Source organism: Protopterus annectens, chromosome 7.part0 (genome assembly GCF_019279795.1).
Source record: "Protopterus annectens isolate FY-2018-M chromosome 7.part0, PAN1.0, whole genome shotgun sequence".
In the NCBI taxonomy this organism is placed as follows: Eukaryota; Metazoa; Chordata; order Ceratodontiformes; family Protopteridae; genus Protopterus; species Protopterus annectens.
The window spans coordinates 1,177,185,570-1,177,212,443 of NC_056739.1; the positions used below are offsets into that span (position 1 = coordinate 1,177,185,570).

The 26,874-nt window shown below is 44.0% G+C and overlaps 1 protein-coding gene across 2 annotated transcripts in view; it reads left to right on the plus strand.

Moving 5' to 3' along the window:
- The window catches only part of RNF123 (ring finger protein 123), a 4,282,987-nt gene that overhangs the window by 283,800 nt on the left and 3,972,313 nt on the right, over positions 1-26,874 (plus strand). For both annotated transcript variants that reach the window (XM_044077780.1, XM_044077781.1), the window contains exon 4: positions 1,253-1,332. In XM_044077780.1, coding sequence (XP_043933715.1) covers positions 1,253-1,332 — 80 coding nt within the window. The remainder of the gene's footprint in view (positions 1-1,252; positions 1,333-26,874) is intronic.

The following is a 26,874-nucleotide window of genomic DNA, read 5'->3' on the forward strand; positions in this document are numbered from 1 at the left end:
CAATCTCAAAATGGATAGGAAATTGCATTCGATTTTGCTACTCTTTTCATGGAAAGACAACTCCTGATAATATCAGACCTCATTCCACAAGAGCTACAGCCACCACTACAGCTTTCCTACGAGGAGTGGCTACCAAAGACATTTTAGAAGCTGCTACTTGGAGCTCCGTGCATACATTTGCCAAGCATTACAATCTTCCCTTATACTCTAGATCCCGAGCAGGTTTTGCAACTGCTGTTTTGCAAGGGATCTTAACTACACCATCTTTATCTTAGTGCCTCCTCCCCCAGTTTGGCTATGGTATTCTACCCATATGTTAGGACTGCAGATGCATCCTTGAAGGACATAGTACAGTTTTGTACCTACCATAAATGTAGATGTCCAATAGGTATGCATCTGCAGTCAGGATTACCCACCCTCCTTCCCCTCTATGATATTCCTAGGGTATTTACCCCTCTTTTAGCTAGCTGGGGGAATCTATTATGGTGTATTTGTTTGTATATATATATATATATATATATATATATATATATATATATATATATATATATACTGTTTGGAATTATTTGCATTTATCCAAGACTAGCCTTACTAGAGGGCACCTGGCATCTGGGGCAAGAAACACTGAGGAAAATGGTGTCGGCTGATGCCTTTATACCCAATAAACAGCAACTATGACGTCGGGTGAAGTGCGACATCAGCCGAGGCCAGACCCAGACTTTGGAATCCGGCCGACTGAAGGGCTGCCTGAGGCAGGACAACCCATATGTTAGGACTGCAGATGCATACCTATCGGACATCTACATTTATGGTAGGTACAAAACTGTACTTTTCTTTGTCTTTCAAAGGATCTTTCTTGACCATGACTAATCAGTTTAATGCAGTCACTCTTTCTGTAGTCAGACTTTCAGATCTGTGCAGGTTTTCAAGGAAGTTGTGTGCTTGAAATGATATATAAGGCACTGTTAGGTAGAGTGTAGGTTTGCTCATATACATATGATAATTTGTTTTAAGATCAGGAGACTTTCATCTGATCCAGAGAATATATAAAACATCCATGAGTGGAGGGTTAAGCCTTATATCTTGGCGATTGGGCTTGTTGTTGATTTTATTTTTTTACGAGTTTCAAGTTTTGAAGCAGATCTTTCCATAGAACTCTAGCTTTTGCTCTCAAATCTGCAGGTGAGCAATATTTCTTGCCTTGTATCTCTGATTTTTTTAGTCAGTCAAGCTAATTAAATTCTTCTTTCAGGAAACCTCTGACTTTTCAGAACGTTGATGAACACTTGGAAAAGCTTCTTGCAGAGGAAGACTATGAAGAGAATGAGAAAGGTAAGGAACATTAACATGTTTCTGCTTATATCTGGAAAAAGCATCACACGTTTGTTTTCTGTGATTTGGTACTGCAAATGCTTTGAGGTGTACCATACATTTCACCTGTCACATTATGGGGAACATTCAGTTTTAATCATACTTTAAGTGAAGGTTTTACTGTACCCAGTATGATTATTTCTATAATTGGGTAATTTATTTAATTAAACTTGTCTGGAAAATATTGCTTGTATCAATTGAAGAGCCCCACTAATGTAATACTGACAGTATGAGCCAGCTGTGGTTGGGTATGGTATTTCTATATGCATCTTTGTAATCCCTCAGAAGCCCATTTTTCAGGACTGCCCTTTGAGTGTTAGGATATTAGGTGACTTGTCAAGATCATATAAGTAGGTGATGACAGGATTCAGCCCCTCCTTGGGTACTTCATGTCTATAACCCTGTAACTTGTTTGACCACAATGTATAGCATAATTTTTGCTTGTGACAAAGGGACACCAAAAAATATCCTGCTGCTGTTGTGCTGTTATGTACTACATAGTAATTACTTATTTTTTGTTTAACTGGGTAAGTGGACTAGTGTGAAGAGTTTTTAGAGCAATGCCGCAGCCTACATGCACATCTCAAGTATTTAATTTACATAAAGAGAGCAAAGCTGCACATAATTATGACTCACTCTTCACTGTAAAATAATTTGTGTAATTTCTTGCAGTAAACAGAATAAAATACTGAGCTGAAGCAGAAGGTGGAGAGAATAAAGTGGCAGATGAAAAGTAAAGATTGGAAAGTTTTAGAATTAGTGGAGTACAGCAGGAGAGGGAATGGAAAAGAAGTCTGAAAGAGCATTTTAATTTTACTTTAGAAGAAAATTTTATCTAGCATAAAGAATTAAAACACTCTAAAGCAAAAGTAGTAAGATCAAGACTATGCTTCATAGCAAGTGGATGTTAGTCTTCTTGCCGTTCTCAAGCCTGTTAACATCCGTGCATTTATGATTATTCCTATGTTTGGATGATTCTGCTTATGGCTGTTCATCACTGTGAACTTAATTGTGATGCAGGGGAATTGACATTGTAAATTTACTGTTTATTTTCATTGCTTTGTATTTAAGCATAAGTTTTATAAGGTGAATGTATTAACTTCATTGAAGCAGGATAATTTTAATTATTTTTGTTCTTTTAGTATTTTTTAATTACAACCATATTACGGCCAAGAATTCCTCAAGAGTCTTTTGGGTACATGGCCTCCAGCATACTGATGACTCTCATCTCATGGTTGCACTTGTAAAAACTGCACTGGTGTCTTAGAAACAGCTGGTGCCAGCATTCCCCTTCTGCCTCACATCAGAAAGGAACTTGCTTGATAGGGCAAATTCTTTCTAAACGTGGGAGTGCCCTTCAAAGTGGGATTAAAGATAGTCATAATAGACCCTCGGACTCTACATGGGAAGCCCATGAGAGGAGTAGAAAGTGGAGGGCACATGTAAAAAGAGCTTCATGAAAAAATACATAAATACCAAAGAGATGGTGGAAGTTATTCTAGCCATCAGTAAGTTCAAGTACATTTGGCAAAGGGAAACTTTGCTTATTATGAGAAAATACCGCAGTAATATGGTACATAAACAAGCATGGAGAGTTCACTCCTAACTTGTGTGCAGACTAGCTGTGCAGGAATGAGATCTGACACTGGAAGCAGGAGTGACTCCTGGGCTTAATGCCCACCTTCGCGGAACAGCAGCTTAGCAGACTATCACTGTAGTACTGCACTTGACCCCAAGAATGGATGCTAAAGAGGGAATGATAGTTGGATCTAGTCTGCAAATGTAATGTGCCAGAAATTGACTTCCTTTCTTCTCCAGAAAACAGACAGTTGAGTAAATATTATCACTGCACCATTAAAAGATGTTTGTGGCAGATGCCCATTCCATTTCCCGGGCAGGTCTATACCTCTGTCTTTTCCTTGCCATTTCCTTAATGTCCAGAGTATTAAAAAAGATTAGGGAGGAAAATGCCATAAATGATCTTTATAACATATATTTTTGTACAGGCAGCATTGGTGCACCTTCTTATTGATCCTAGCAATGGGAGAACATCACATGGTGCTCAAAGATGTGGATGCCCAAACCCAGAGCAGGGAATCTGCTATTTGTCCAAGGTTGAGTACTCTAAGGCTGATAATATGGAGTCAGCACTTATTTCTTACAGGCATATGTCTTTTGAGGATATGCTTTTAGGTTAAGGAAGGCTAGTATAACCATCATGAGACAATTTCTCTTCCACTTTGAAAGCTTGAATAATAAAAAGCAAGCCAACCAACCACACCTCTGAATGCAAGTAAAACAGTAAAGCCAGCATGAGACAATTTCTCTTCCACTTTGAAACCTTGAATAACCAAACGTAAACCAAACAACCACATCTCTGAATGCAAATAACGCACAGGGGTGAATACTCAAACTGTAAATCCTTACATATATACTCAGTCATACTAACCGAAAGAAGGGAGAAATGTCCCACAACAGATTTACTAATGGCGAACACACACACACACACACACACACACACACACACACACACACACACACACACACACACACACACACACACACACACACACCGAAAAAAACCACAAACATTTTCGTCCTCAAATTCATCAGATAAATTCATGCATTTAAAATCACCTTTTATAAATGACATAATTAACAATCATCCAATGAGTTTAGCTTTGCAATTAAATAAGAAAAGCGTATTAATGTCCACTTCACTTTCTTGCAAAAGGGCTATATATGAATCATATGTATAAAATATTTGATACAGCATCAAATATAAAATCAGTGTAAAAACATTTATAAAACAGATGTGTGGATGTCGTTTGTGTGCAATGTATGTTACTTATTTCCACTAATTTATGTATTTTTAAATGGTTTGTTAGAGAGTATGAAGACATTTAGGTTTAGTTTTTTTTAAATGTATTTTTTAGCTTGTAATAATGTAGACATCCAGTAGAGGGAACTATTAGTTTTTAAGTGTCCTTTTAAATAATTTATATTCTAAATAACATTCTAAGTAACATACATTGCACACAAAAGACATCCACACTCTGTTTTATAAGTGTTTTTACATTGATTTTATATTTGATGTTGTATCAAATATTTTATAGATATGATTCATATATAGCCCTTTTGCAAGAAAGTGAAGTGTACACTAATAAGCTTTTCTTATTTAATTGCAAAGCTAAAGCTATTTAATTGCAAAGCTAAACTCCTTGGATGATTGTTAATTATGTGATTTATAAAAGGTGATTTTAAATGCATGACTTTATCTGATGAAGTTGAGGACGAAAACGTTTGTGTTTTTTTGGCGTTAATTCTATATTGTATTAAAACTCTTCATTATCTACCTTCTGGGTCCGAGGTGCTTTGTACTTGTTTATAGGTATTACAGAGTACCAGACTCTCACAAGTTCCTCTTTAAGAATCTGACTGCGGATCCAGAAACCATTTCTCAAGGACCAAAGGCCATTAAGGCTACTGCTGCTAAAAATCCTACCCCTTCTGATGGAGATTCTAGAGCCTTGGACAGATGGGGTAAGAAGCTATACACTTCTGCTACTTTGGCCATTAGGGCTTTAAATTGCTAGTTTCATATGTTAAAGTACCAGCAGCATATTATGGGACTACTTAAACAGGAAATGATGTTGATTCCTGACTGTGCGGAACACAAAGAATTACAGGATTTAATGCATTCTGCTGAACAAGTTGGTGAACTTACTTTGCAGTGTGGTTTTGATTCTTTAGAAGTATCTTGTAGGGCTGCTGTCGCTGGGTCTGTACTTAGAAGGCATGCTTGGCTTAAGGAGCAAAACTTGCCAGATCATGTTAAAGCTAAATTACTGGATGGCTCCCTTAAACCAAGACCGAATGTTTAGCAACAAAGCAGAAGTCGTCCTGAAAAAGATGGAGGAAAAAGCTAAATCTATGCATACTGTTAAAGATTCCCTACAAGTACAGCCTCCCAGATTTAGTAGGCATTGGCCTTCAAAGAATTCATCCTTTCCAGCCTCTTCCAGGCCTTCTCAGTCCAAACCTAGGAACAGCAGACCACCTAGGTTACAGTCTCAGGCTACGCACAGGCCTAAGCAGTGGGGGGCTTCCACTTCCAAAGCAGGAAGTAGTAAGACTCACCCCTACGGAATAATGGCACAATGACTTAACCTTAACCCTTCCAAGCCCTGCTCAGCTGCCTGCTCCCTTAGTAGGAAAGCTCACCCTGCATGCAAAAAACTGGGAACTCATTACCCAGGACAAATGGGTTTTAAATATAGTTTCCCAAGGATACAGATTCCACTTCCACACCCTACCAACCCCAAACAGTTGGCCAGACCTACCCCCAAATCAGTGGGCAGAGGCTCAACAGCAGATTCTCTCTCTTCTAGGTATCAGGGCTATTCAACCTGTCCCAGCAGAAGAAAGGAGTCAAGGCTTTTATTCAAGACTTTTCCTGGTACCCAGAAAAGACCGCTCCTGGCGTCCTATTCTGGACCTTTCTAGTCTAAACACCTTTTTGGCAATTCCAAAATTCTAAATGCTAACACTTCAACAGCTGCTTCCTATGCTAGGCAAATATGCCTGGTTGGCAACCTTAAACTTAAAGGAAGCTTACCTGCACATTCCAATAATGGAATCTTGCAGGAAATACCTACACTTCAGGGCAGGCTCCATATACTGTCAGCTCTCTTCACTTCCCTTTGGCTTATCTACTGCGCCCAGGGTATTCACAAAGTGTCTAGCTCCAGCCATTGCATTTTGCAGGCAGAGAAATATTCAAGTACATCCATACTTGTACGATTGTCTCATTCAGGCAAAAAGCCAGGACTTGCTATTAAAACATCTGGCATTCGTAAAGAAACTTCTAACCTCACTGGGGTACACCATAAGTGAAAAGAAATCTCACCTAGTACCCTGCCAACAGATAGTATTCCTGGGAGCAAGCTTGAACACAACTTCCCAGATGGCTTTCCTCACTCCAGAGAAACAAGTTTGACAGCCTACTTGAAACTACTGGCCACAAAGACCCAGCTATCTACAAGGAAAATTCTGCAAGCCCTGGCGTTCATGGCCTCTTGCATTCTACTAATTCCGTATGCAAGACTGCATATGAGGAAACTACAATGGTATCTAAAAAGCCTATGGTGCCAACATTCTCAGGAACTGGAATCAATGATTCCTATCATTCCTTGCATAAAGACAGAGTTCCTTTGGTGGGCAGAGGCCTGCCACCACAGCAAGGGGCTCCACTTCACTCTACCACCTGCCGCCCCAACCCTAACAACAGACACATCAGACTATGCATGGAGGGCTCACATGGCAGGGCAGTGCATTCAGGGCAAATGGAACCAGAGACAGATGCACCTGCATATCAACCAAAAAGAAATGTTGGACTTCAAAGACCACATTCTTCCTGGACAATTATTGGTAAAGATAGACAACACCACAGTTATGTGGTACATAAACAAGCAGGGGGGAACCCACTCATAGTCTCTTTGCAGATTAGCCATGGCTCTGTGGAACACAGCCTTGAGCTACCAAGTGCACCTGCAAGCTCAATTCCTGCCAGGCAAACTAAATTCACTGGCAGACGACCTAAGTAGAAATCTCATGGACCCACACGAATGGAAACTGGAACCAAAAATATTCAACCTATTGAGAAACAAATGGGGGACTCCAGAGATAGACCTGTTTGCCTCCCCCGAGAACTACCAGTTGGACAAATTATGCACAAGGGCTTCCCACAGTCAAGCTTGTAAAGTGGATGCCCTATCCTTTACCTGGGAAAGCCTCTCGGTTTATGCCTTTCCCCCCTCTGCCTCTTTTCTCAAAGGTTCTACTAAAGATCAAACAGGACAAGCCAAGGACAATACTGATAGCACCAGACTGGCCACGCCAACACTGCTACCCCCTCTTGAGCAGTATGACACTGCTGGAACCATGGCACCTACCTCAGACACCTTCCCTGCTGTCCCAGCAGGCGGGCCAGATTCTGCACCCTCAGCTTCAAACCCTGAACCTTGCAGCTTGACTAATTCCTTGAGCTCTCCAGTAGCATCCCTCAGTAAGCAGGTGTTAGATGTCATTTTGGAGGCAAGGAGGCCTAGTACTAGAAAATCCTATGCTGAAAAGTGGAAAAGATACTGTTCCTGGAACCAGACTCAGGGGATGGGCACAACTGTGCCCAGCTTACCGCATATCCTTCAGTATTTAACAGAAATGCTCCACAAGGGCCTATCCTTCTCGCCTATTAAAATTTATGCCTCTGCCATTTCTGCGCACTATAATACAGAACCACCCCTCTTTTCTCACCCCCTGCTAAAGCAATTCCTCAGAGAGTCCAAAAATGTAAGACCCCCCCCCCCCCGAGGCGAGCCCCTACTCCAGCCTGGGACCATAACTTTGTATTGGAAAAGCTCACTCTCCCTCCAGTTGAGCCAGCTGCAACTGCAGAGTTGAAATTCCTTTCTTGGAAAACAGTCTTCCTTCTAGCCATCACTTTAGCAAGAAGAGTGTCTGAATTACAGGCCCTCATGGCAGTGGAACCCTTCATTATCTTCCATGCAGACAGGGTTTCCCTCGGGACCAGTCCTTCCTTTATGCCCAAGGAGGTGTCTAGTGTGGCCCTAAATCAGTCCATTCATTTGCCTACCGTTTTCCCGAATCCACAAAACAAAGGAGAACGAATATTGCACTCTTTGGACGTGCACAGACAGCTTAGATTTTATTTGGACAGGACTAAGCCTCTCAGAAAATCTGAACAGCTGCTAGTTGGCTTTGCTGCAAGGGCAGAGGGTAAGGCCATTTCAAAATCAAACTTCTAAATGGATAGCCTATTGCGTTCATTTCTGCTGTACGCACCATGGAAAACCTACCCCACAAGGGGATAAGACCATATTCCACCAGATCTGTATCTACCTCTACAGCCTTTCTCAGAGGAGTCCCTACTAGGGACATCCTAGAAGTTGCTACCTGGAGCTCTGTGTACATACCTTCACCAAGCATTACCACAAGCCTATTTTTTCTAAATCCAGAGTTGGTTTTACCACTGCAGTCTTGCTGGGCTTAATAGCTGGCCCTAATACTCTCTAACTTCCTCCTCAGCTTTGGGAATCAACCCAAATGTAATGACTGCAACAGTGAAACATAAAGAACATATTACAGTTGTGTACACTTACCATAAATGTAGATGTTCAAGTGTATTCACTGTTGCAGTCCTGGTTACCGTCCTTCTAGCCCCCTAACTTTTCTTGGCTCCATCTTTCCTCCTTGTTTTAAGATTTCTGGTGTGTTTGATTTTTGATGGAGGTGTAACATAACACATAATTGCTTCCCATTGTGGGGACACCTGACATCTGGGGCAAGAAAAACTGATATAATGGCATCGGCTGCATGTTTTATACCCCTGACGACCTGATGTCATGGAAGAAGAGCCAGCATCTGACGCAGGAATCCAAGACTCTGGTATTCAGGTCAGCTGAGGGCTACCTGCAGGCAGATAACCCAAATGTAATGACTGCAACAGTGAATAAACTCGAACATCTACATTTATGGTAAGTGTACACAACTGTACTTTCCAGCTGTTTTGGAACTGAAGGAGTTTTCATTTAAAGACAGGCCCCACACTAGATATTCAACAACATCAGACCATTTTCCAGACTGATCTCTAAGCCTGTTCTTGGAGAAGCTCCAGTCCCCGTCGGTCTCTTCAGATTGTTCCACCAAGAGCCTCACGCAGTCTGTTTTGAGTTTGGTGGACCAGCTGCTGCCAGTGAGGGGATTTGCCACTTCCTTGGTTCCTAGCCGGTCTGGCTCTGGAACTTTACCTGTTACACTTGTTCCTCCTCTGACTCCAACTGAGCATTCGGAATTCAAGGCTGTGACTGTCCTGTTGTCGACTGTATCGGTGCCGGTTAGATCTTTATCTCTGGCACCGCTAACTACTCAGAGCTCTTCAGTTCTGTTAGAAAGGGAGACTTCTTGGGATCAGAGTTTCGTTGTCTGTTCTGGGGAGTGTGGATCCACTCAGATGTTGTTGGAGTCGCCAAACTTCTCGGGGCTTTGGCACACATGAGTTTGACTCCATCTTCGGCCTTAGAGGTGGTTACTTTGGTCCCGGATGGGACCACAGTCCTGAAGGAGGCTGCCTAATTTCTGGGCTTCCATTCCTCGATTGGGGGGGCATGCTTTCCAGGCCATGGAGAGGGCTTTGTCCACTCCGGGCTTACAGTCTATGACTTTCTTGTCAGAACAACATCCTTGTCCTTCCTCTCGCCCAGAGCTGCCTCCAGCTTACACCCCAGGACATCTGACATGGAAACCTCAGGATTTAACCACTGTTGTCATGTCCTCTTCAGACAGCTTTCAGGCCAATCCCACCGAGGAGATACCTCTGAAGAGAAAGCACTTGAACTCCCCTGAAGAGTCTTGCACAGAAGATTACTCATTTCGATGAGGAAGAAGGTTCCCCAAAGTCTCCCCCGGAAGATGTCGCTTTTGGAGACATACTAGAGATCCTGAAGCAGAGGGATGGCTGGACTTCTCATCAGCCTTCTTCAGAGGAATCTGTATACCTGAAGGGTTTCCATGCCTGACCATCTACTTCTTGAATCTCTCCACCCACTGATGATCAAATTAAGTTGATTGCAAAGTGGGCTTGGAAGATTCCTGATTACATTGAGCCAATCCCCAAGACACCAGACTATATTTCATCAGCTCTTGAGGATCAGCAACATTGGGCTAAAGGGATACCAATAGATGTCATGGTGGTTGCAGCACCCTTTAAAAATGAACTTGCTGATGAAAGTTCTACTATCCATCCTCCTAATAAAGAGTCTAGGAAGATAGATTCAGGAAGTGAGTATACACTTCATCGACCTCCGTGCTTAGGCCCCTGAACTTCATGGCACATTTCACCAGACTTCAACGAGATTTGATTAAGGCACTGTCAGATGTTCTTCGTGTTTCGCTGTTGCAGTCATTACATTAGGGTAATCTGCTGGCAGGTTGCCCTCAGTTGGCCTGAATAACAAAGTCTTGGGTCCTGTGTCGGTTGCTGTCTCCTCTTCCATGACGTCAGGGGTATAAAACATGCAGCTGACGCCATTTTATTCAGTCTTTCTGGCCGCGTGGTGTCTGAAGCAGAAGCAGTTTGCAAGTGCCAGTTGGCTGACACCTTAAATTTTCACATTCGAGTTTCAGAACCGAAGTCTTCAACTAAAGCTAAGTACCCCGTTGGGGAAAGTTTTTCTTGCTCCTTACCGATGTCAATAAAAGTTAATAATTGCATTACTTGTGGGAAGCAAATACCTCATAAGGATTTTCATTTGTATTGTATCCCTTGCCTAGGCCCAGATCATAACGTGCCTTGCTGTCGGTTTTGTGCTTGATTTAACCAATGCACTATTAAGCGTCGGTATATTTTTGCTTCTAAATTTTTTGGATCAAGATTTAATTACCCTGAAATGTAGTCTGTTGGCAATCCGACTACCGGAGTTCACAAAAACCGCAAAGAAAAAGACAAAGATGGACCGTCGAGGTACAAAACCGATGACGCTTCTCCTAAGCCAGTTGCCAGTTCCCCAGTACTCAGTGAGGTGCTTTCATAGCCCCTGATACCTGCTACTTTTGAGTTGCAGTCCTCTACAGAGACCCATGCGGAGTCCGGTATGCCGTGAGATTCTCAGAGTATTGAACCCTCAGATGTCTCTCCCTTGGATGGGTCCGGAGTCGCTGAGCAGGCACTGGCTTCTGAGGGTGTTTTCAGGCCTCAGTATTTTTATATAAAACCGATGCCAGCCTCAAAAACAAGATAAAAAAACATCTATGTCTAAAAATAGATGCATGAGCCACGTGCTCAGGGCCCTATGCCTAAAAAACAGATGATCAAAATGGCTGAGAACTTAATTACCTTGATCAGGGGTTCCCAACCCCCCCCCCCCTGCTAAGAGGCCTAGGCAAGGCACTGATTATGAATCTTCAGATCAGGTTTCCATTTCTTCTGATTCCTCTTCTGATTAGGAATTTTCTATTCCACCCTGTGAGGATTCTGATGCAGAAGAATCCATCCCATCTGCATCTCCTCCTGAGGATTACTCTTTTGGGGGAACCTTGCATACTTTAAGGGAACATTTTCACTGGGAGAGTCAGGATTTCTCTGAATCAAAGAAGAGGCTTAGGGATTTCCTTCTTCTTCCTCAGCATAGGCCTTTGGCAATACCTCCTGTATTAGACATTGTTGATGTGTTTTTGGAATCAAGCATGGCTCCTGATTCCCTACCTCCGGTTCCTAGTAAGCCAGACCGATATTACAGGGTTCCTGACTCCCACAAATTTCTGTTCAAAAATCCTGCTGCTGATCCTGAAACTATCTCACAGGGTCCCAAAGGTGTAAAGGCCTCTACAGCCAAAAATCCTACCCCCTCTGATAGAGATTCCAGGGCGCTGGATAGATGGGGAAAGAAGGTTTATACGTCTGCAACCTTGGCGATTAGGACCTTAAACTGCCAGTTTCATATGCTTAAATATCAACAGCATGTTATGGGCTTATTGAAACAGAAAATAATGTTGATTTCTGATTGTGTGGAAAATAAAGAATTACAGGAATTATTGCATTCAGCAGAACAGGTTGGAAAGCATACTTTGCAATGTGGCTTTGATTCCTTGGAGGCCTCTTGCAGGGCTGCAGTACCTGGATCTGTGATTAGAAGACATGCCTGGCTCAAGGAGCAAAATCTGTCTGATCATGTTAAAGCTAAATTTTTGGATGCCCCCTTGCAGTATGATACTCTGGTAATAAGGCAGAAGAGGTTTTAAAGAAAATGGAAGACCAAACTAAATTTATGCAAACTGTAAAAGATTTCTTACAAGTGCAGCCGCCCAGTTTCAGTAGGCACTGGCCTACTAATAATTGGTCCTTTCCTGTGTCCAACAGAGCCTCTCAAGGCAAATCCAGGTGCTCAAAAGGCTCTAGATACCAATCACAGGGTTCTTACAGGTCAAAGCAATGGGATGCCTCCACTTCCAAATCTGGAGGAAACAAAACACAACCCTACAGCAAGCAGTCTCAGTGACTTTCCTCTACCTTCACCAAGCACTTATCTTTTGGCAGCCCCCTTGTGAGGAAAATTAGCAGTTCATGCTTAAAATTGGCAGTTAATTACCCAGGACAAGTGGGTATTAAACATAGTATCCCAGGGGTACAGATTTCATTTCCATACTTTACAAATTCCAATCGGTTGGTCAGATCTGCCACAAAATCAGTGGGCAGACGCTCAGAAACAAGTTAAGTCCCTCATGGATATGGGGGCTATTCATCCAGTACCAGAAAAGGAAGAAGGACAATATTTTTATTCAAGACTTTTCCTGGTACCCAGAAAAGACCATGCCTGGCGTCCAGTACTGGATTTATCGATTTTGAACACATTCCTGGACATTTCAAAATACTGACTTTACAACAGCTACTGCCTATGCTGGGCAGGACGCTTGGTTGACACTAGACTTAAGAGGCATACCTGCGTATTCCAATAACGGAATTGTGCAGAAGATACCTCCGCTTCAAGGCAGGTTTTTTGCATTACCAATTCTCTGCAGTGCCCTTTGACTTATCTACTGCTCCCAGGGTCTTTACAAAGTGCCTGGCACCAGTAATTGCATTCTGCAGACAAAGAAGCATACAAAGTTATCCTTATCTGGACGACTGTCTCATTCAAGCAGAGGACAAGGACACTCTTCTTCAACATCTGTCATTTGTAAAAAGGCTTCTAACATGCCTAGGGTACACAATAAATGAAAAGAAATCTCAACTGGTACCCTCTCAAATAATTACATTCCTGGGTGCAAGCTTGAATACTACTGCCCAGATGGCTTACCTTACGCCAGACAAACAAAGGCAACTGACAACATACTTCAAACAAATGGCAACAAAAAACCCAGTTATCTGTAAGACAAATTCTGCAGGCTTTGGGGTTCATGGCATCCTGCATTCTACTAATTCCATATGCAAGGCTGCATATGAGGAAACTTCAATGGCACCTAAAATGTTTATGGAACCAACATTGTCACAGTCTGGAAACAAGGATTCCTCTCATTCCCTGCCTACAACAGGAGTTTCTTTGGTGGGCAGAGACATGTCACCAAAACAAGGGACTGTCATTCACTCTACCCCCTGCAACCCAAACCCTAACTACAGATGCATCAGACTATGCATGGGGGGCCCATCTGGCGGGGAGATGCATTCAGGGTGAATGGAGCTCAAAACAAATGCATCTGCATATCAACCAGAAAAAGATGCTAGCTGTTCAGAATGCTCTGACAGCTTTCATGGACTTGCTTCATCCAGGGCAACTACTGATAAAGACGGACAACACCACGGTTATGTGGTACATAAACAAGCAGGGGGGTACACATTCCTACCCCCTTTGCAGACTAGCCATGGCATTGTGGAACACCTTATGGACCCGCACGAGTGGAAACTGGATCCACAAATCTTCAGCATGTTAACACAGAAATGGGGGAGCCCAGACATAGATCTAGTTGCCTCTCCCCAAAATTATCAACTGGACAAATTCTGCACAAGGACTTATCACAGACAGCCAGGCATGGAAAGTGGATGGCCCTATCAGTCTATGCCTTTCCCCCTCTGCCTCTTGTCTCCAAGGTCTTACTAAAGGTCATACAGGAAAAACCAAAAATGATCCTAATTGTTCCGGACTGGCCTCGCCAGCACTGGTACCCATTTCTAAGGAATATGTCTCAACTCCCTCCTTGGTAATTGCCTCAAATACCTCATCTACCGTCTCAGCAGAACAATCAAATTCTGCACACTCAGCTCCAAACTCTGAACTTTGCAGCATGGCTGATCATTTAATTATTCAAACAACACCTCTCAGTAAATCTGTGATGGATGTCATTTTGGAAGCCAGAAGGCCTAGTACTAGAAGATCTTACGCTGATAAATGGAAGAGATTCTGTGCTTGGAACCAAGCACAAGGAACGGACACAGCAAAGCCCAATATCCCTCAGATTTTACAATATTTGACTGAGATGCTTCACAAGGGCCTATCTTTTTCTTCTGTAAAAATTCATGCCTCTACCATCTCGGCTCATTACAACACTGAGCCTCCCCTCTTTTCTAATCCCCTGCTTAAACAGTATCTTAGAGGGGACAAAAATTTAAGGCCTCACAGAAGATCACCAACCCCTGCATGGGACCTCAATTTTGTGCTGGAAAAACTCACTATGCCTCCTTTTGAACCAGCAGCTACTGCGGATATAAAATGTTTATCTTGGAAAACAACTTTCCTCTTGGCAATCGCTTCAGCAAGAAGGGTTTCAGAACTACAGGCTCTCATGGCTGTGGAGCCTTTTATTACATTTTACCCGGACAGGGTGTCCCCTCAGGACCAATCCTTCTTTTATGCCTAAGGTGGTATGCAGTGTGGCTCTTAACTAAACAATTCATCTGCCAACATTTTACCCAAATCCGCAGAACAAGGGGGAGCAGATTCTGTATTCATTGGACGTACACAGACAACTAAGATTCTACTTAAACAGCAACAAATCTCTAAGAAAGTTTGAGCAACTACTGGTGGCATTTGCTGCAGGATCAGAGGGGAAGGCTATATATCAAAGCAGACTATTTCCAAGTTGATAAGCCACTTCATTCGTTTCTGCTACTTGCACCATGGTAAACCTGTGCCCAAGGGGATCAGGTTACATTCCACCAGGGCTGCCTCTGCCTCAGCAGCTTTCCTCAGAGGAGTTCCAACCAAAGGCATTCTAGAAGCTGCTACTTGGAGCTCTGTTCATACCTTCACAAAGCATTATCATTTGCCTCTCTTCTCCAAATCCAGGGCTGGCTTTGCCACTGCAGTACTGCAGGGCCTTATAGCCGCTCCTAATGCTATTTAGTTTCATCCTCCCATCCATAGCTTTGGGATTCTACCCAAATGTAATGACTGCAACAGTGAAACATGAAGAACATAGTACAGTTGTGTACACTTACCGTAAATGTAGATGTTCGAGTGTATTCACTGTTGCAGTCCAGGTTACCCACCTGCCATCCCCCTCTTCCATAACTTATCTTTCCTTCACTATATTCTAAAGCCTTTGTGGTGTATTTGCTTTTAGAGGAAGGTAAAGTTTGTTGCTAAAAGTGCATTTACATATATTTCTGTTTATATATATATATATATATATATATATTTTTTTTTGCTCCTCATTTGGGGGGCACCTGACATATCTGGGGCAAGAAAAACTAAATAAAATGGCGTCGGCTGCATGTTTTATACCCCTGACGACCTGACGTCATGGAAGAGGAGACAGCAGCCGACGCAGGACCCAAGACATTGTTATTCAGACCGACTGAGGGCAACCTGCCAGCAGATTACCCTAATGTAATGACTGCAGCAGTGAATACACTCCAACATCTATATTTATGGTAAGTGTACACAACTGTACTGTACTCTGACAGCAGTAGCTGAAGGGGTTCAGAATAAAGTAGCTTCCCAGCTAGCAGCCCTTGATTCAGTATGCAGTTCATCTATGAGGCTCATTGTATGCAGTTAAAGGGGACGACTATGGCAGCTGGATCTAGCGTAGCCTTGAGGAGACATACCTGGATGCACTTAAGTGAGTTTGCGGAGCTATTCAAGTCTTCTTTCATCAATGCTGCCTTTGATGGAACATCCCTTTTTGGCCCCAAAGTTAGAGACCTTTGCCAGATGTGAAAAGGATGGAAAGGCCTTTGTGCTGTGAGCATATGCTTTTCCACTTCTTAGCGGTCATTCCCCAGGAACCAGAGAAGTTGGAAGCTTTGGTTCAAAAAATCCCAAGGGCATTTCCATGACTGACTTGGCAATGACTCCCCACCCCCCCTCTCAGGGCAGGGGAGAGTTACAGTGGAAGATGCTGTGCTCGAGGCAGAGGTGACCCGCAGAGTCAGGGTTCCTGAGATTCATTCCTTGGTAACTCTCTTATCAGCGCTCCTGAATGCAGTTCCAATTGCCATCCTCTGGAGGCAGTCTGTGACCTGCACCTGTCTGCCTGGCTAACGATAACGGACAGTTGGATGCAGAGGATTATAACCTGAGGTCCTTTTCAAAAACACCCAGGCAGCCAAAAAAAATCCCAGACATTCCACCCAGTTACAGGGAAGCAGCAGTCTTTGAAATTCAAAAGCTGCTTGACAAGAGTCATTCCAAGCAGTCCCACTAGACCAAATAGGATCCAGAGGTTACTCAAGATTCTTTTTAGTGCCAAACAAAACAGGAGATCAGAGACCAATTTTGGCTCTGTGTGTTGAACAAGAAAGTTCAACAAACCAAATTCCGGATGGTTATGGTTCAGTCTATACTTCAGTTCTTAGGAAAAGATGATTGGATGTGCTCACTAGATCTTCAGTATGCATATTATCACATAAAAATGAACAAACCCTCCAGAAGGTTCCTGCGCTTCCAGCTGGGAGCGACGGTCATTATCACTTCACAGCCCTGCCCTTTGGTCTCACCACAGCCCCCAGGGTTTTCACCAAAAACATGGCAGTGGTAGCAGCTCACTTCTGACTGCAAGGATTCCACATGTTTCCATATCTAGACAACTGGCTCATTACAGCACTCACTAGGCATTTACTGTTGCAGGCAAGGAACTATGTTTGTCAAACTTGCACTTCGCTGGAATTCACTTTAAACTATGAAAAATCCCATCTAGAGCCAACACGGCACTTAGAATTTATAGGAGCAGTGTTAAACACAAACACCGGTATCACGTTTCTTTCCGCAGAAAGACTTCAGAGAGTAAAATCGCAAGTCAGCCAGATTTTTCACAACAAAAAAAACTGACTGCAAGACTGTTACAAAAACCTGAGTTGGTGGCTTTACATCAAAGAAATTTTGTTGGACCGACCCTTTGTTCCTCTTCAACCCCAAGCTATAGTGACCATGGATGCATCTCAGATAGGGTGGGGGATTATCTGGGAAAGTCCAAGGCACATGATCCCAGTTGGAGTCCAATTTGCACATCGGTGTTCTAGAGATGAAGGCAGTGCTTCTGGCATTGCAAGCAATCCAAGAATCCCTCCCCTTAGGAAAGATTGCAATCCAAACAGATGACATGTCAGTTTGGTACGTCAACAAGCAAGGGGGGAACCAGATCTCACCCACTATGTTGAGAATCACTCTGGGTATGGCAATGGGCAATTCCATCCGACTGCTTTCTAATTGCAATGCATATTTTGTGTAGCTCCAGCGTGGTTATGGACAAATTGAGTAGCAGCATCGTAATGCCTCACGGGTGTTCTCTTAATCCTTCTGTGGTGGAAAGGATGTTCTGCCAATGGGGCCAGCCCTGTTGCGATCTCTTTGCATCCCCCCTATGCAACAAGTGCAACAGCTACTTTGCCCTGATTCCCCTTCCGGAGTCACCAAGAGATGCTCTCCTTCACAATTGGCCCCCCCGGTCTGTTGTATGCCTTCCTCCCGATTCCTCTCATTTCCCAATTTCTGAAGAAAGCCAACAGGTCGAAGAACAGGATAATTCTCACTGCTGCATTCTGGCCATGGCAGATATAGGTTCATAGGTTCGTACTAGGCTATTTGCCCTAGGGCATTTATAAGCCTAGCCAGAGTGTGTTTGGCTTTCGCCACCCATTTTAAATTAATTTTGCTATGCCCTTTTTCGAGGTTAGTATACTGTGCCTCTAACAGTGACACAGAAGTGATACCCGGGGTAAACCTACGATCTCCCATCCACTCATCAAGATTCCTCTTGAAGAAAGTCAATGAGGGACTCTGCCTAACCTGGACTGGGATTTTATTCCAGAGTGAAGGGAGCCACTGGGTTATGAATCTGTCCCTCCAGCATGTCCTATTTATTTCAGTGCTGAGGTTCAAGTCTCTCGAGCGTAGCTCGATGGGATTTGGATTTTCTGAGGTGCAGCATGTCCATTAATTCCGGGTTGGACATGGCTTTATATGTCAGGCACAGATCGCCTCTGAGCAGGCGGTATGCCACTGAGTAGAGCTGGAGTTTCTTTAACTGGGCAGCATATGGCATCTGTTTGAGCCCTTTGATCCTCTTGGTGAGGTACTTTTGGGGTCTTTCCAGTTGCTGCAGTTGTCTGGTAAGGTACATCCCAAAGGGCATTGTACTCAATTATGGGCCTCATGGGAGATCAGTCAAAAGGCACGATCACCATCCCGGATCTAGATGTGAATCCCTTCATGACTAGGTGGGCTATATAAAATGTTTTTCTAACCACTTTGGCCATGTGGTTGTCAAATGAGAGATTGCTATCAACTTGGGTCCCCAGGTCCCTAATTACTTCTTCTGTACTTAATGGATTAACACCTATGTGGTAATTTGTGGGCACTTTGTTTTTGCCAAAGGGATGACTATACACTTTTTGGCGTTTAGCTTGAGGCCATGGCTCTGGCACCAGTTGTCTGTTTCTATGAGGCCCTTTTGGAGGATGCTTGTGTCGGCTGGAGAGTCGATTATGGAGCCCAGTTTGCAGTCATCTGCGAACTTGGTCAGCCACAGTCCTTCCGTGTTGGCCTGTACGTCCGAGAAATATATACCGAACAAGAGAGGTCCCAGGACTGAGCCTTGTGGGACGCCACTTGTAACTGGTTTGGAGTCTGACATGGCTCCAGCAATTCTAACCATGTGGGTTCTGTCCTTGAGCCAGTTTGCAATCCATCTAGTGACATAGGTGTTTATATTTAAGCTCGTGAGCTTATCTATAATGCCCGAGTGGGGTATTGTATCAAAGGCTTTTGCGAGGTCCAGGTAGGCTGTGTGGACCACCTTCCCCTCATCAATGGCCTTGGAGACTGTTTCAAAGAAATCGACCAGGTTTAAGAGGCAGGATCTGCCCTTAACAAAGCCGAACTGGGTAGGATCCAGTGTCTGTAGGTCCCCATTATCTTTATTTATGAGGTCCATGATGATCCTTTCCATAGCTTTGCAGACCAAGCTAGTCAGGCTTATGGGGCGATAGTTTCCAGGATTCGTTGAGGCACCTCCTTTGTGGAGAGGGACCACTGTTGCTGTACGCCACTCTTTGGGTATATATCCTGTAGTAAGGCTGAGATTGAACAGTAGTTTTATGTTTGGGTTTAGCTCTTCTTGGAGTTCATGTAGACGCAGCCTGGGACACCGCCTGGTCCCATTGATGCTGTGTTTTTGCTTTGGAGAGGGCGGCTCTTACCTGAGCATCTGAGATGTCAGGGGCCAGCACTCTGCTGGGATAGATATTTGCCCTTTGGTGGGGAGTTTGCGCTGAACCTGTCAGCTAGGATGTTGGCAATGTCTGTGGGTTCGATGTATTTTTGTCATTTTGGACTAATTCTGAGCATATCTGGGAATTCCCACCCAGGTTCCTAACATAACTAAAGAAAGCCTTGTGATTATCCTTAGTGTCCTGTGCAATTTTCTCTCGAAGCTGGCCTTAGACGATTTTATGAGTGCCGTAGTTTTTGCTAATACTGATCAGAGATGCTTTCCTTTTGGGATTTTTCTCTATCATGTAGTAGCTTCCTCCTTCTATTGTATAGTTTGTTTATGGCTGGGGTCCACCAGACAGGACGTCTGCCTTTGGAGGATTGGGTCTTGGTTTTATTTGGGATTGCATGATCCATGCATTCCTGAAGGTGTTCATAGAATGCGTTTATAAAGGATTCTGGGCCGTATTTTCCACAGGCTCAGGGGCTTTGAAGGATTCCACCTCGGTTTTGAGGAGTGTGAAATTTGCTTTAGAGAAGTTTTTCACTGTGGTTTTCTGGGCAGGGGGTGGGGTTGGGATGTGAATATCCAGTGAGATTAGTTTATGGTCTGATCTTACCAGTGAGGGATACATTTCTGGTCTGGAGCATAGAGTCCCCATGTTGGTGATGATCAGGTCCAGTATGTTTTCCCCTCTTGTGGGAGTGGTAACAAGTTGATGTTCTTCGTGTTTCACTGTTGCAGTCATAACTTTAGGGTGTTCCTGCCAGCAGGCAGCCCGAGGTCAGCCAGAATTCCAAAGTCTGGGTCCGGCGTCGGCTGTACCAGCAAGTAACGCAGAGGTATAAAGCTGTCAGCCGACGTCATCTTCTCCAGTCTTTCTTGCTGTGCGGTGGAAAGCAGCTCGCAAGTCGTTGGTTGGCGTATTCAGGACAATGTGCTTTGATTGTCGTCGGTCCAAAGTTTTTACTTCTCTTCTCAAGCTAAGTACCCCGTTGGGGAATCTTTTTCTTGCTCCTCCGATGTCAGAAAAAGTTAATAATTGTATATCGTGTGGAAAACAAATACCTCATAAAGATTTCCACTCTTGCTGTCTACCTTGCTTAGGCCCTGACCACGACGTTTCTTGCTGTCTGTTCTGTGCCAGGTTTAATTCTCGCACTATCAAGCGTAGGTACGATTGGGCCTTGAACTATTTCGGTAGACGATTCAGTTACAGGATATCGTCGGGATACCTTACCGACAACCGGAATTCAGAAGAAGCGCAAGGACAAGGATAGGCCTCCGAGGTCCAAACAGGATACCTTGCAGCCGGAGCCAGCTTCGGGTTCGGCGGTCGTCAGTGAGGCGCTTTTGCAGCCCCTGTCGTCCGCCACTTCGGAACCGATGGCCGACACAGACTCCCATGGGGAGCCATCTAGGCCTACTATTTTATCTGCTGCAGGACCTTCAGACATCGCTCCTTCAGATGGGTCTGGAACCGCTGTGCAGGTACCGGCTTCTGAGGGGGCTTTCAGGCCTTCTCATATTACTATTTCTACAAAGGCAGAGGCAAAGTCAAAGACTCCTGTTAAGCCAAGGGTTTCTTCTCAAGCTGCTTCGGATACAGCTCCTAAGACCCAGAAGCAATTACTACGGATGGCTGAGGATTTGCTTACAATGATTAGGGGTTCTCACCCTCCTCCTGAAAAAAGGCCTAGACAGGATTTACCTTATGATTCCTCTGATCAGGCTTCTGTGTCTTCTGTCTCTTCCTCTGACCAGGATTATTCTTTTCCTCCTTATGAGGATTCTGATGCAGAGGACTCTATTACCTTTGCTTCTCCCCCTGAAGATTTCTCTTTTGGGGAAACCTTACATGAGATGAGAGAGCATTTTCATTGGGAAGGTCAGGATTACTCTGCTTCCAAGAAGAGACTTAGGGAATTTCTCCTTCTCCCTCAACACAGGCCTTTGGCTATTCCTCCTGTACTTGATATTGTGGATGATGCTGTCTCTGAAGCTAACCTGAATCCTGATTCCTTGCCGCCTGCTCCTTCTAAGCCTGATAGATTTTACAGAGTCCCTGATTTTCATCAATTCTTATTTAAGAACCCTTCTGCAGATCCTGAAACTGTTTCTCAGGGTTCTAAGGCTGCTAAGGCCGCTTCATCTAAAAATCCTATTCCCTCTGAAAAGGATTCTCGTGCCTTGGACAGGTGGGGAAAAAGGTTTATACTTCTGCTACTCTTTCTATTAGAGCTTTAAATTGCCAGTTTCACATGTTCAAGTATCAGCAATTTCTTTTGTCTGTTTTAAAGCAAAGGCTTTCTACCTTTCCTGCATGTGCAGAGGACAAGGAGTTACAGGATGTATTGTATGCCACTGAACAAGTTAGCAAACATAGTTTACATTGTGGTTTTGATGCTTTGGAAGCTTCTTGCAGGGCCGCAGCTTCTGGTACTGTTATCAGGAGACCTGCTTGGCTTCGTGAACAGAATTTACCTGAGCAGGTTAAGGCTAAACTGTTAGATGCCCCTGTTCAGCATGATGTTTTATTTGGATCCAAGGCTGAGGAAGTTATTAAAAAGATGGAAGAAAAAGCAAAATCTATGCAGACTGTGAAAGATTTCTTACAGGTTCAGCCTCCAAGATTTTCTAGGAATTGGCCCTCCAAAAATTGTTCCTTTCCCACGTCTGACAGGCCTCAAAGGGGAAGATATAGATGCCCCAGGGGTCGAGCTCAGGCACAGGTCTCTTACAGGTCCAGACAATGGACTGCTTCATCACCTAGAAGGGGTGAAGACAGATCTCAATCACAAAGGAAGCAGACCCAATGACTCCCTCTGCTGGGCTACAGGTCCTCTTTGCCTGGATGCCCCTCTCGGAGGAAAACTTTCTCTTTTCTACCAAAATTGGACTCAGATTACCCAGGACAAATGGGTTTTGGACGTGATTTCAACAGGTTACAAATTCCACTTTCATACTCTGCCAAGGGCTATCGGTTGGCCAGATCTGCCAAAACATTAGTGGTCAGAGGCCTTAAATCAGGTGGACGCCTTATTGGCCATGAGAGCCATAGAGCCTGTTCCACTTACAGAGATGGGAAAAGGTTTTTACTCAAGACTATTTCTGGTTCCGAGAAAGCAAAATTCATGGAGACCGATTCTGGACCTTTCGGTATTAAACACCTTCCTGGAAATTCCAAAATTCAAGATGCTTACTTTACAACAACTTCTTCCAATGCTCTCCCAGGATGCTTGGATGGTGACATTGGACCTGAAAGAAGCCTACCTACACATTCCCATCAGGCAGGAACGCAGGAAATTCCTCAGGTTCGAGGCACTTTCAATTCTCTGTACTGCCCTTTGGTTTATCTACTGCGCCCAGAGTCTTTACCAAGTGCCTGGCTCCAGTAGTAGCTTATTGCAGACTCCAAGGGATTCAAATTTACCCCTACCTGGACGACTGCCTGATTCAGGTGGACAGCAGAGACCTTTTACTTCAGCATCTGCATTTTGTTCAATGTCTTCTCCTTATACTGGGATTTTCAGTGAACACAAAAAAGTCACATTTGATCCCCTCTCAGCAAATGATCTTTTTGGGAGCTCTTCTAGACACAAACTTGCAAAGGGACTTCCTCACTCCAGAAAAACAATTACAGCTGGCCTCATTTTTCAAAACCTTGGCTACTTTAACTCAGCTCACTGCAAGGAAATTCCTGCAGGCATTGGGCTACATGGCTTCTTGCATCCTGTTGATTCCAAATGCAAGGCTTCACATGAGAAAACTTCAATGGTACCTAAAGAGTGTATGGTCACAGCATTACCACAGTCTGGACACAGTGATTCCACTGATTCCCTGCCTCCAGAAGGAGTTCCTTTGGTGGTCCAGGGCTTGTGCTTTAAATGAAGGGAATCCCTTCCGTCTGCCTCAACCATCTCAGACCATAACCACGGACGCTTCGGATTATGCTTGGGGAGCTAATTTTCTAAATCTTTGCCAGCAGGGTTCTTGGACAAAGAAGCATCTAGCCTGGCACATCAACTTGAAGGAAATGTTGGCAGTTCAAAATGCTCTTCTAGCCTTCCAAAAACATCTAAATCCGGGGCCTCTTCTGATTCGTACAGACAATACCACAGTCATGTGGTACATAAACATGCAAGGGGGCTCTCATTCTTACCCCCTCTGCAGACTAGCCATGAATTTATGGGACATGGCTTTAAATCTGAATCTGCATCTTCAAGCTCAATTCATTCCAGGAAAACAGAATCTCTTAGTAGACAGCCTAAGCAGAAACCTTTTGGATCCTCATGAATGGATGCTGGACCCCAGCCTATTCAGCGAGATTACTGCAGTTTGGGGTTGTCCTCAGATAGATCTGTTTGCATCCCATCTCAATCATCAGCTGCCTCTCTTTTGCACCAGGTCCTTCCACAAAACAGCTTGGAAAATGGATGCCCTGTCATTCAGCTGGAGGAACCTTTCTGGATATGCCTTCCCTCCTCTTCCCCTTCTTCCTCGAGTATTACTGAAAATAAAACAGGACAAGCCCAAGATAATCATTCTGATAGCTCCAAATTGGCCTCGGCAGTTTTGGTATCCAACTTTAAAACACCTGTTCTTGGAACCTCCTTGGATTCTACCTCTGAACCCTTCTCTTCTGTCCCAGCATCAGGGTCAGATGCTACACCCTCAAATGAAGACTCTATGTCTGGCAGCTTGACTCTTCAAGGGCCATTGATTTCCTTCTGCTCTTCCCAAACAAGTTTTGGATGTTCTTTTAGAAGCCAGATGACTTAGCACTAGGAAATCTTATGCTTCTAAATGGAAAATATTTTGTATTTGGATGCAGGACCGAGGTTCTAACCCTAGTTTGCCTGATATTTCCTCTATTTTACTTTACCTCTCAGACCTTTTGCCTAAAGGCCTCTCTTTTTCATCCATCAAAATTCATGCTTCTGCTATCTCAGCTCATTTCAACACTGATCCTCCCATCTTTTCTCATCAATTGGTGAGACAATTTTTGAGAGGGGCTAAGAATTTAAGACCTCCCAGAACTCCTCCTGTTCCTGCTTGGGATCTTAATTATGTCTTGGAGAAACTTACTTTGCCTCCTTTTGAGCCTGCTGCGGCTTCAGATATCAAGTTCTTATCCTGGAAGACAGCTATTTTGTTAGCATTGACTTCTGCCAGAAGGGTTTCAGAGTTACAAGCTCTCATGGCTGTGGAACCATATCTTATTTTCCACCAAGACAGAGTGTCCTTGAGGACCAACCCTACGTTTATGCCTAAGGTGATTTCGAAAGTGGCTCTAAATCAGACTATTCACCTTCCTACCTTCTTTCCTAATCCTCAAAATAAAGGGGAAAGGATTTTACATTCATTGGACATACACAGACCGCTACGATTTTACCTGGACAAAACTAAAGATTTCAGAAAATCTGATCAATTGCTTATCTCTTATGCCTCCAGTTCTCTAGGTAAGGCTATTTCTAAACAAACTATTTCCAAATGGATTGCTCATGGAATAAGATTTTGTTACTCTCACTATGGGAAACAGATTCCAGGTACTGTTAGAAGTCATTCTACTAGAGCAGCTGCCACTTCAGCAGCTTTTCTCAGAGGAGTTCCTACCAAAGATATTTTGGAAGCTGCCACTTGGAGTTCAGTGCATACTTTTTCCAAGCACTATAATCTCCCTCTGTATTCTAAGTCTAGGGCAGGCTTTGCCTCTGCTGTTTTGCAGGGTCTTCTTGCTGCCCCTACTTCTGCATAACCTCCTCCCTCTTTCACTGCTTTGGGATTCCACCCTACAGTTATGACTGCAACACTGAAACACGAAGAACATAGTACAGTTGTGTACACCTACCATAAATGTAGATGTTCGAGTGTCTTCACTGTTGCAGTCTGTGTTTCCCTCCCACCTATCCCCTCTTATTCTTGTTTATTCCCTCTTCCACTTCTTTTGTGGTGTATTTGTGTTTCCATTTTGGACACCTTTTGGTTTACTGGGGGCTTCTGACATCTGGGGCAAGAAAGGCTGGAGAAGATGGCGTCGATGACGGCTTTATACCTCTGCGTACTGACGTCAGGGTACTTGCTGGTACAGCCGATGCCGGACCCAGACTTTGGAATTCTGGCCGACCTCGGGCTGCCTGCCGGCGGGAACACCCTACAGTTATGACTGCAACAGTGAAGACACTCGAACATCTACATTTATGTTAGGTGTACACAACTGTACTTTCCATAGCATTTGAGTTTATAAATTCTAGGAACCTTTGGGCTAGGGTGTTGGAGCTAGAGTAATGCTCCCAGTCTATGTTTGGGTAGTTGAAGTCGCCCAATATAACGGTGTTTGGAGAGACCTTCATATTTTCCAGTGTTCTCAGGAAAGCCGAGTAGGGTTCCTGGGTTTGGGAGGGTGGTCTGTAGCAGGGTATAAACTGGAAGGCAATTTTACCCACTGTTAGTTGCACATGGATAGTCTCTGATGCTTCGTGCTGTGCCACCAACCTGGAGGTGTGGGTATCTTTGCCGATTATTGATACTCCCCCTCCTTTTGTGGTTCGGTCTAAGTTTTGGGGCTGAAAAGCATGGTATGAGGTATAACCTGGTAGTGCTGGGGTGCTCTCGGGAGCCTTGAACCAGGTTTCTGTTACTGCACAGATATCGATGTTCTCCATGCTATGGAGAGTTTCGAGTGCATGCATCTTGAGGTTTAGACGTCTGGCGTTGAGTAGCATTACTCTTAGTTTCTTATCCCTTGTGATACCTATGGAGGTGGGTTTGTCTTTTGAGCCTTGCCTAAAAAAGGCACTATGGGGGAAGCAAGAGCCTTTGCCAATATCCGAAAGCCCAGGGGTGACAGGTGCAAGCCGTCCCTAGTGAAGCATCGTGGCTTGTCGAGCATGTCATCCCAGGCTGACAGGCATTGGAAACCCTTTGAATGGCACCAATACTTAAGCCAATTGTTGAAATTGATCATTTTGTCTTTATATTGTGGCATCATTCTTGGTGAGGGTAAGATGCTACTCAAAGTCAGAGTCATACCGGCCTGGGCTACATGCTCAGAGAGCTCCTCTATGTCTCTTTTCATGTAGTCCAGGGAGGTACATCTCAGGTCATTCACACCAGCATGGACAATGACCGAGTCATATTTGTGCTTGCCTTGGAGTAACCTGAGTGCTTGTGTTATGTGGCAGATCCTAGCACCCGACAGGCAGCTCACCGTGACCTTCTCCTTGTTCAGCCTGGTGAGCGGGACGTCAGTGTGCCTGACGATAGAGTCACCTATTA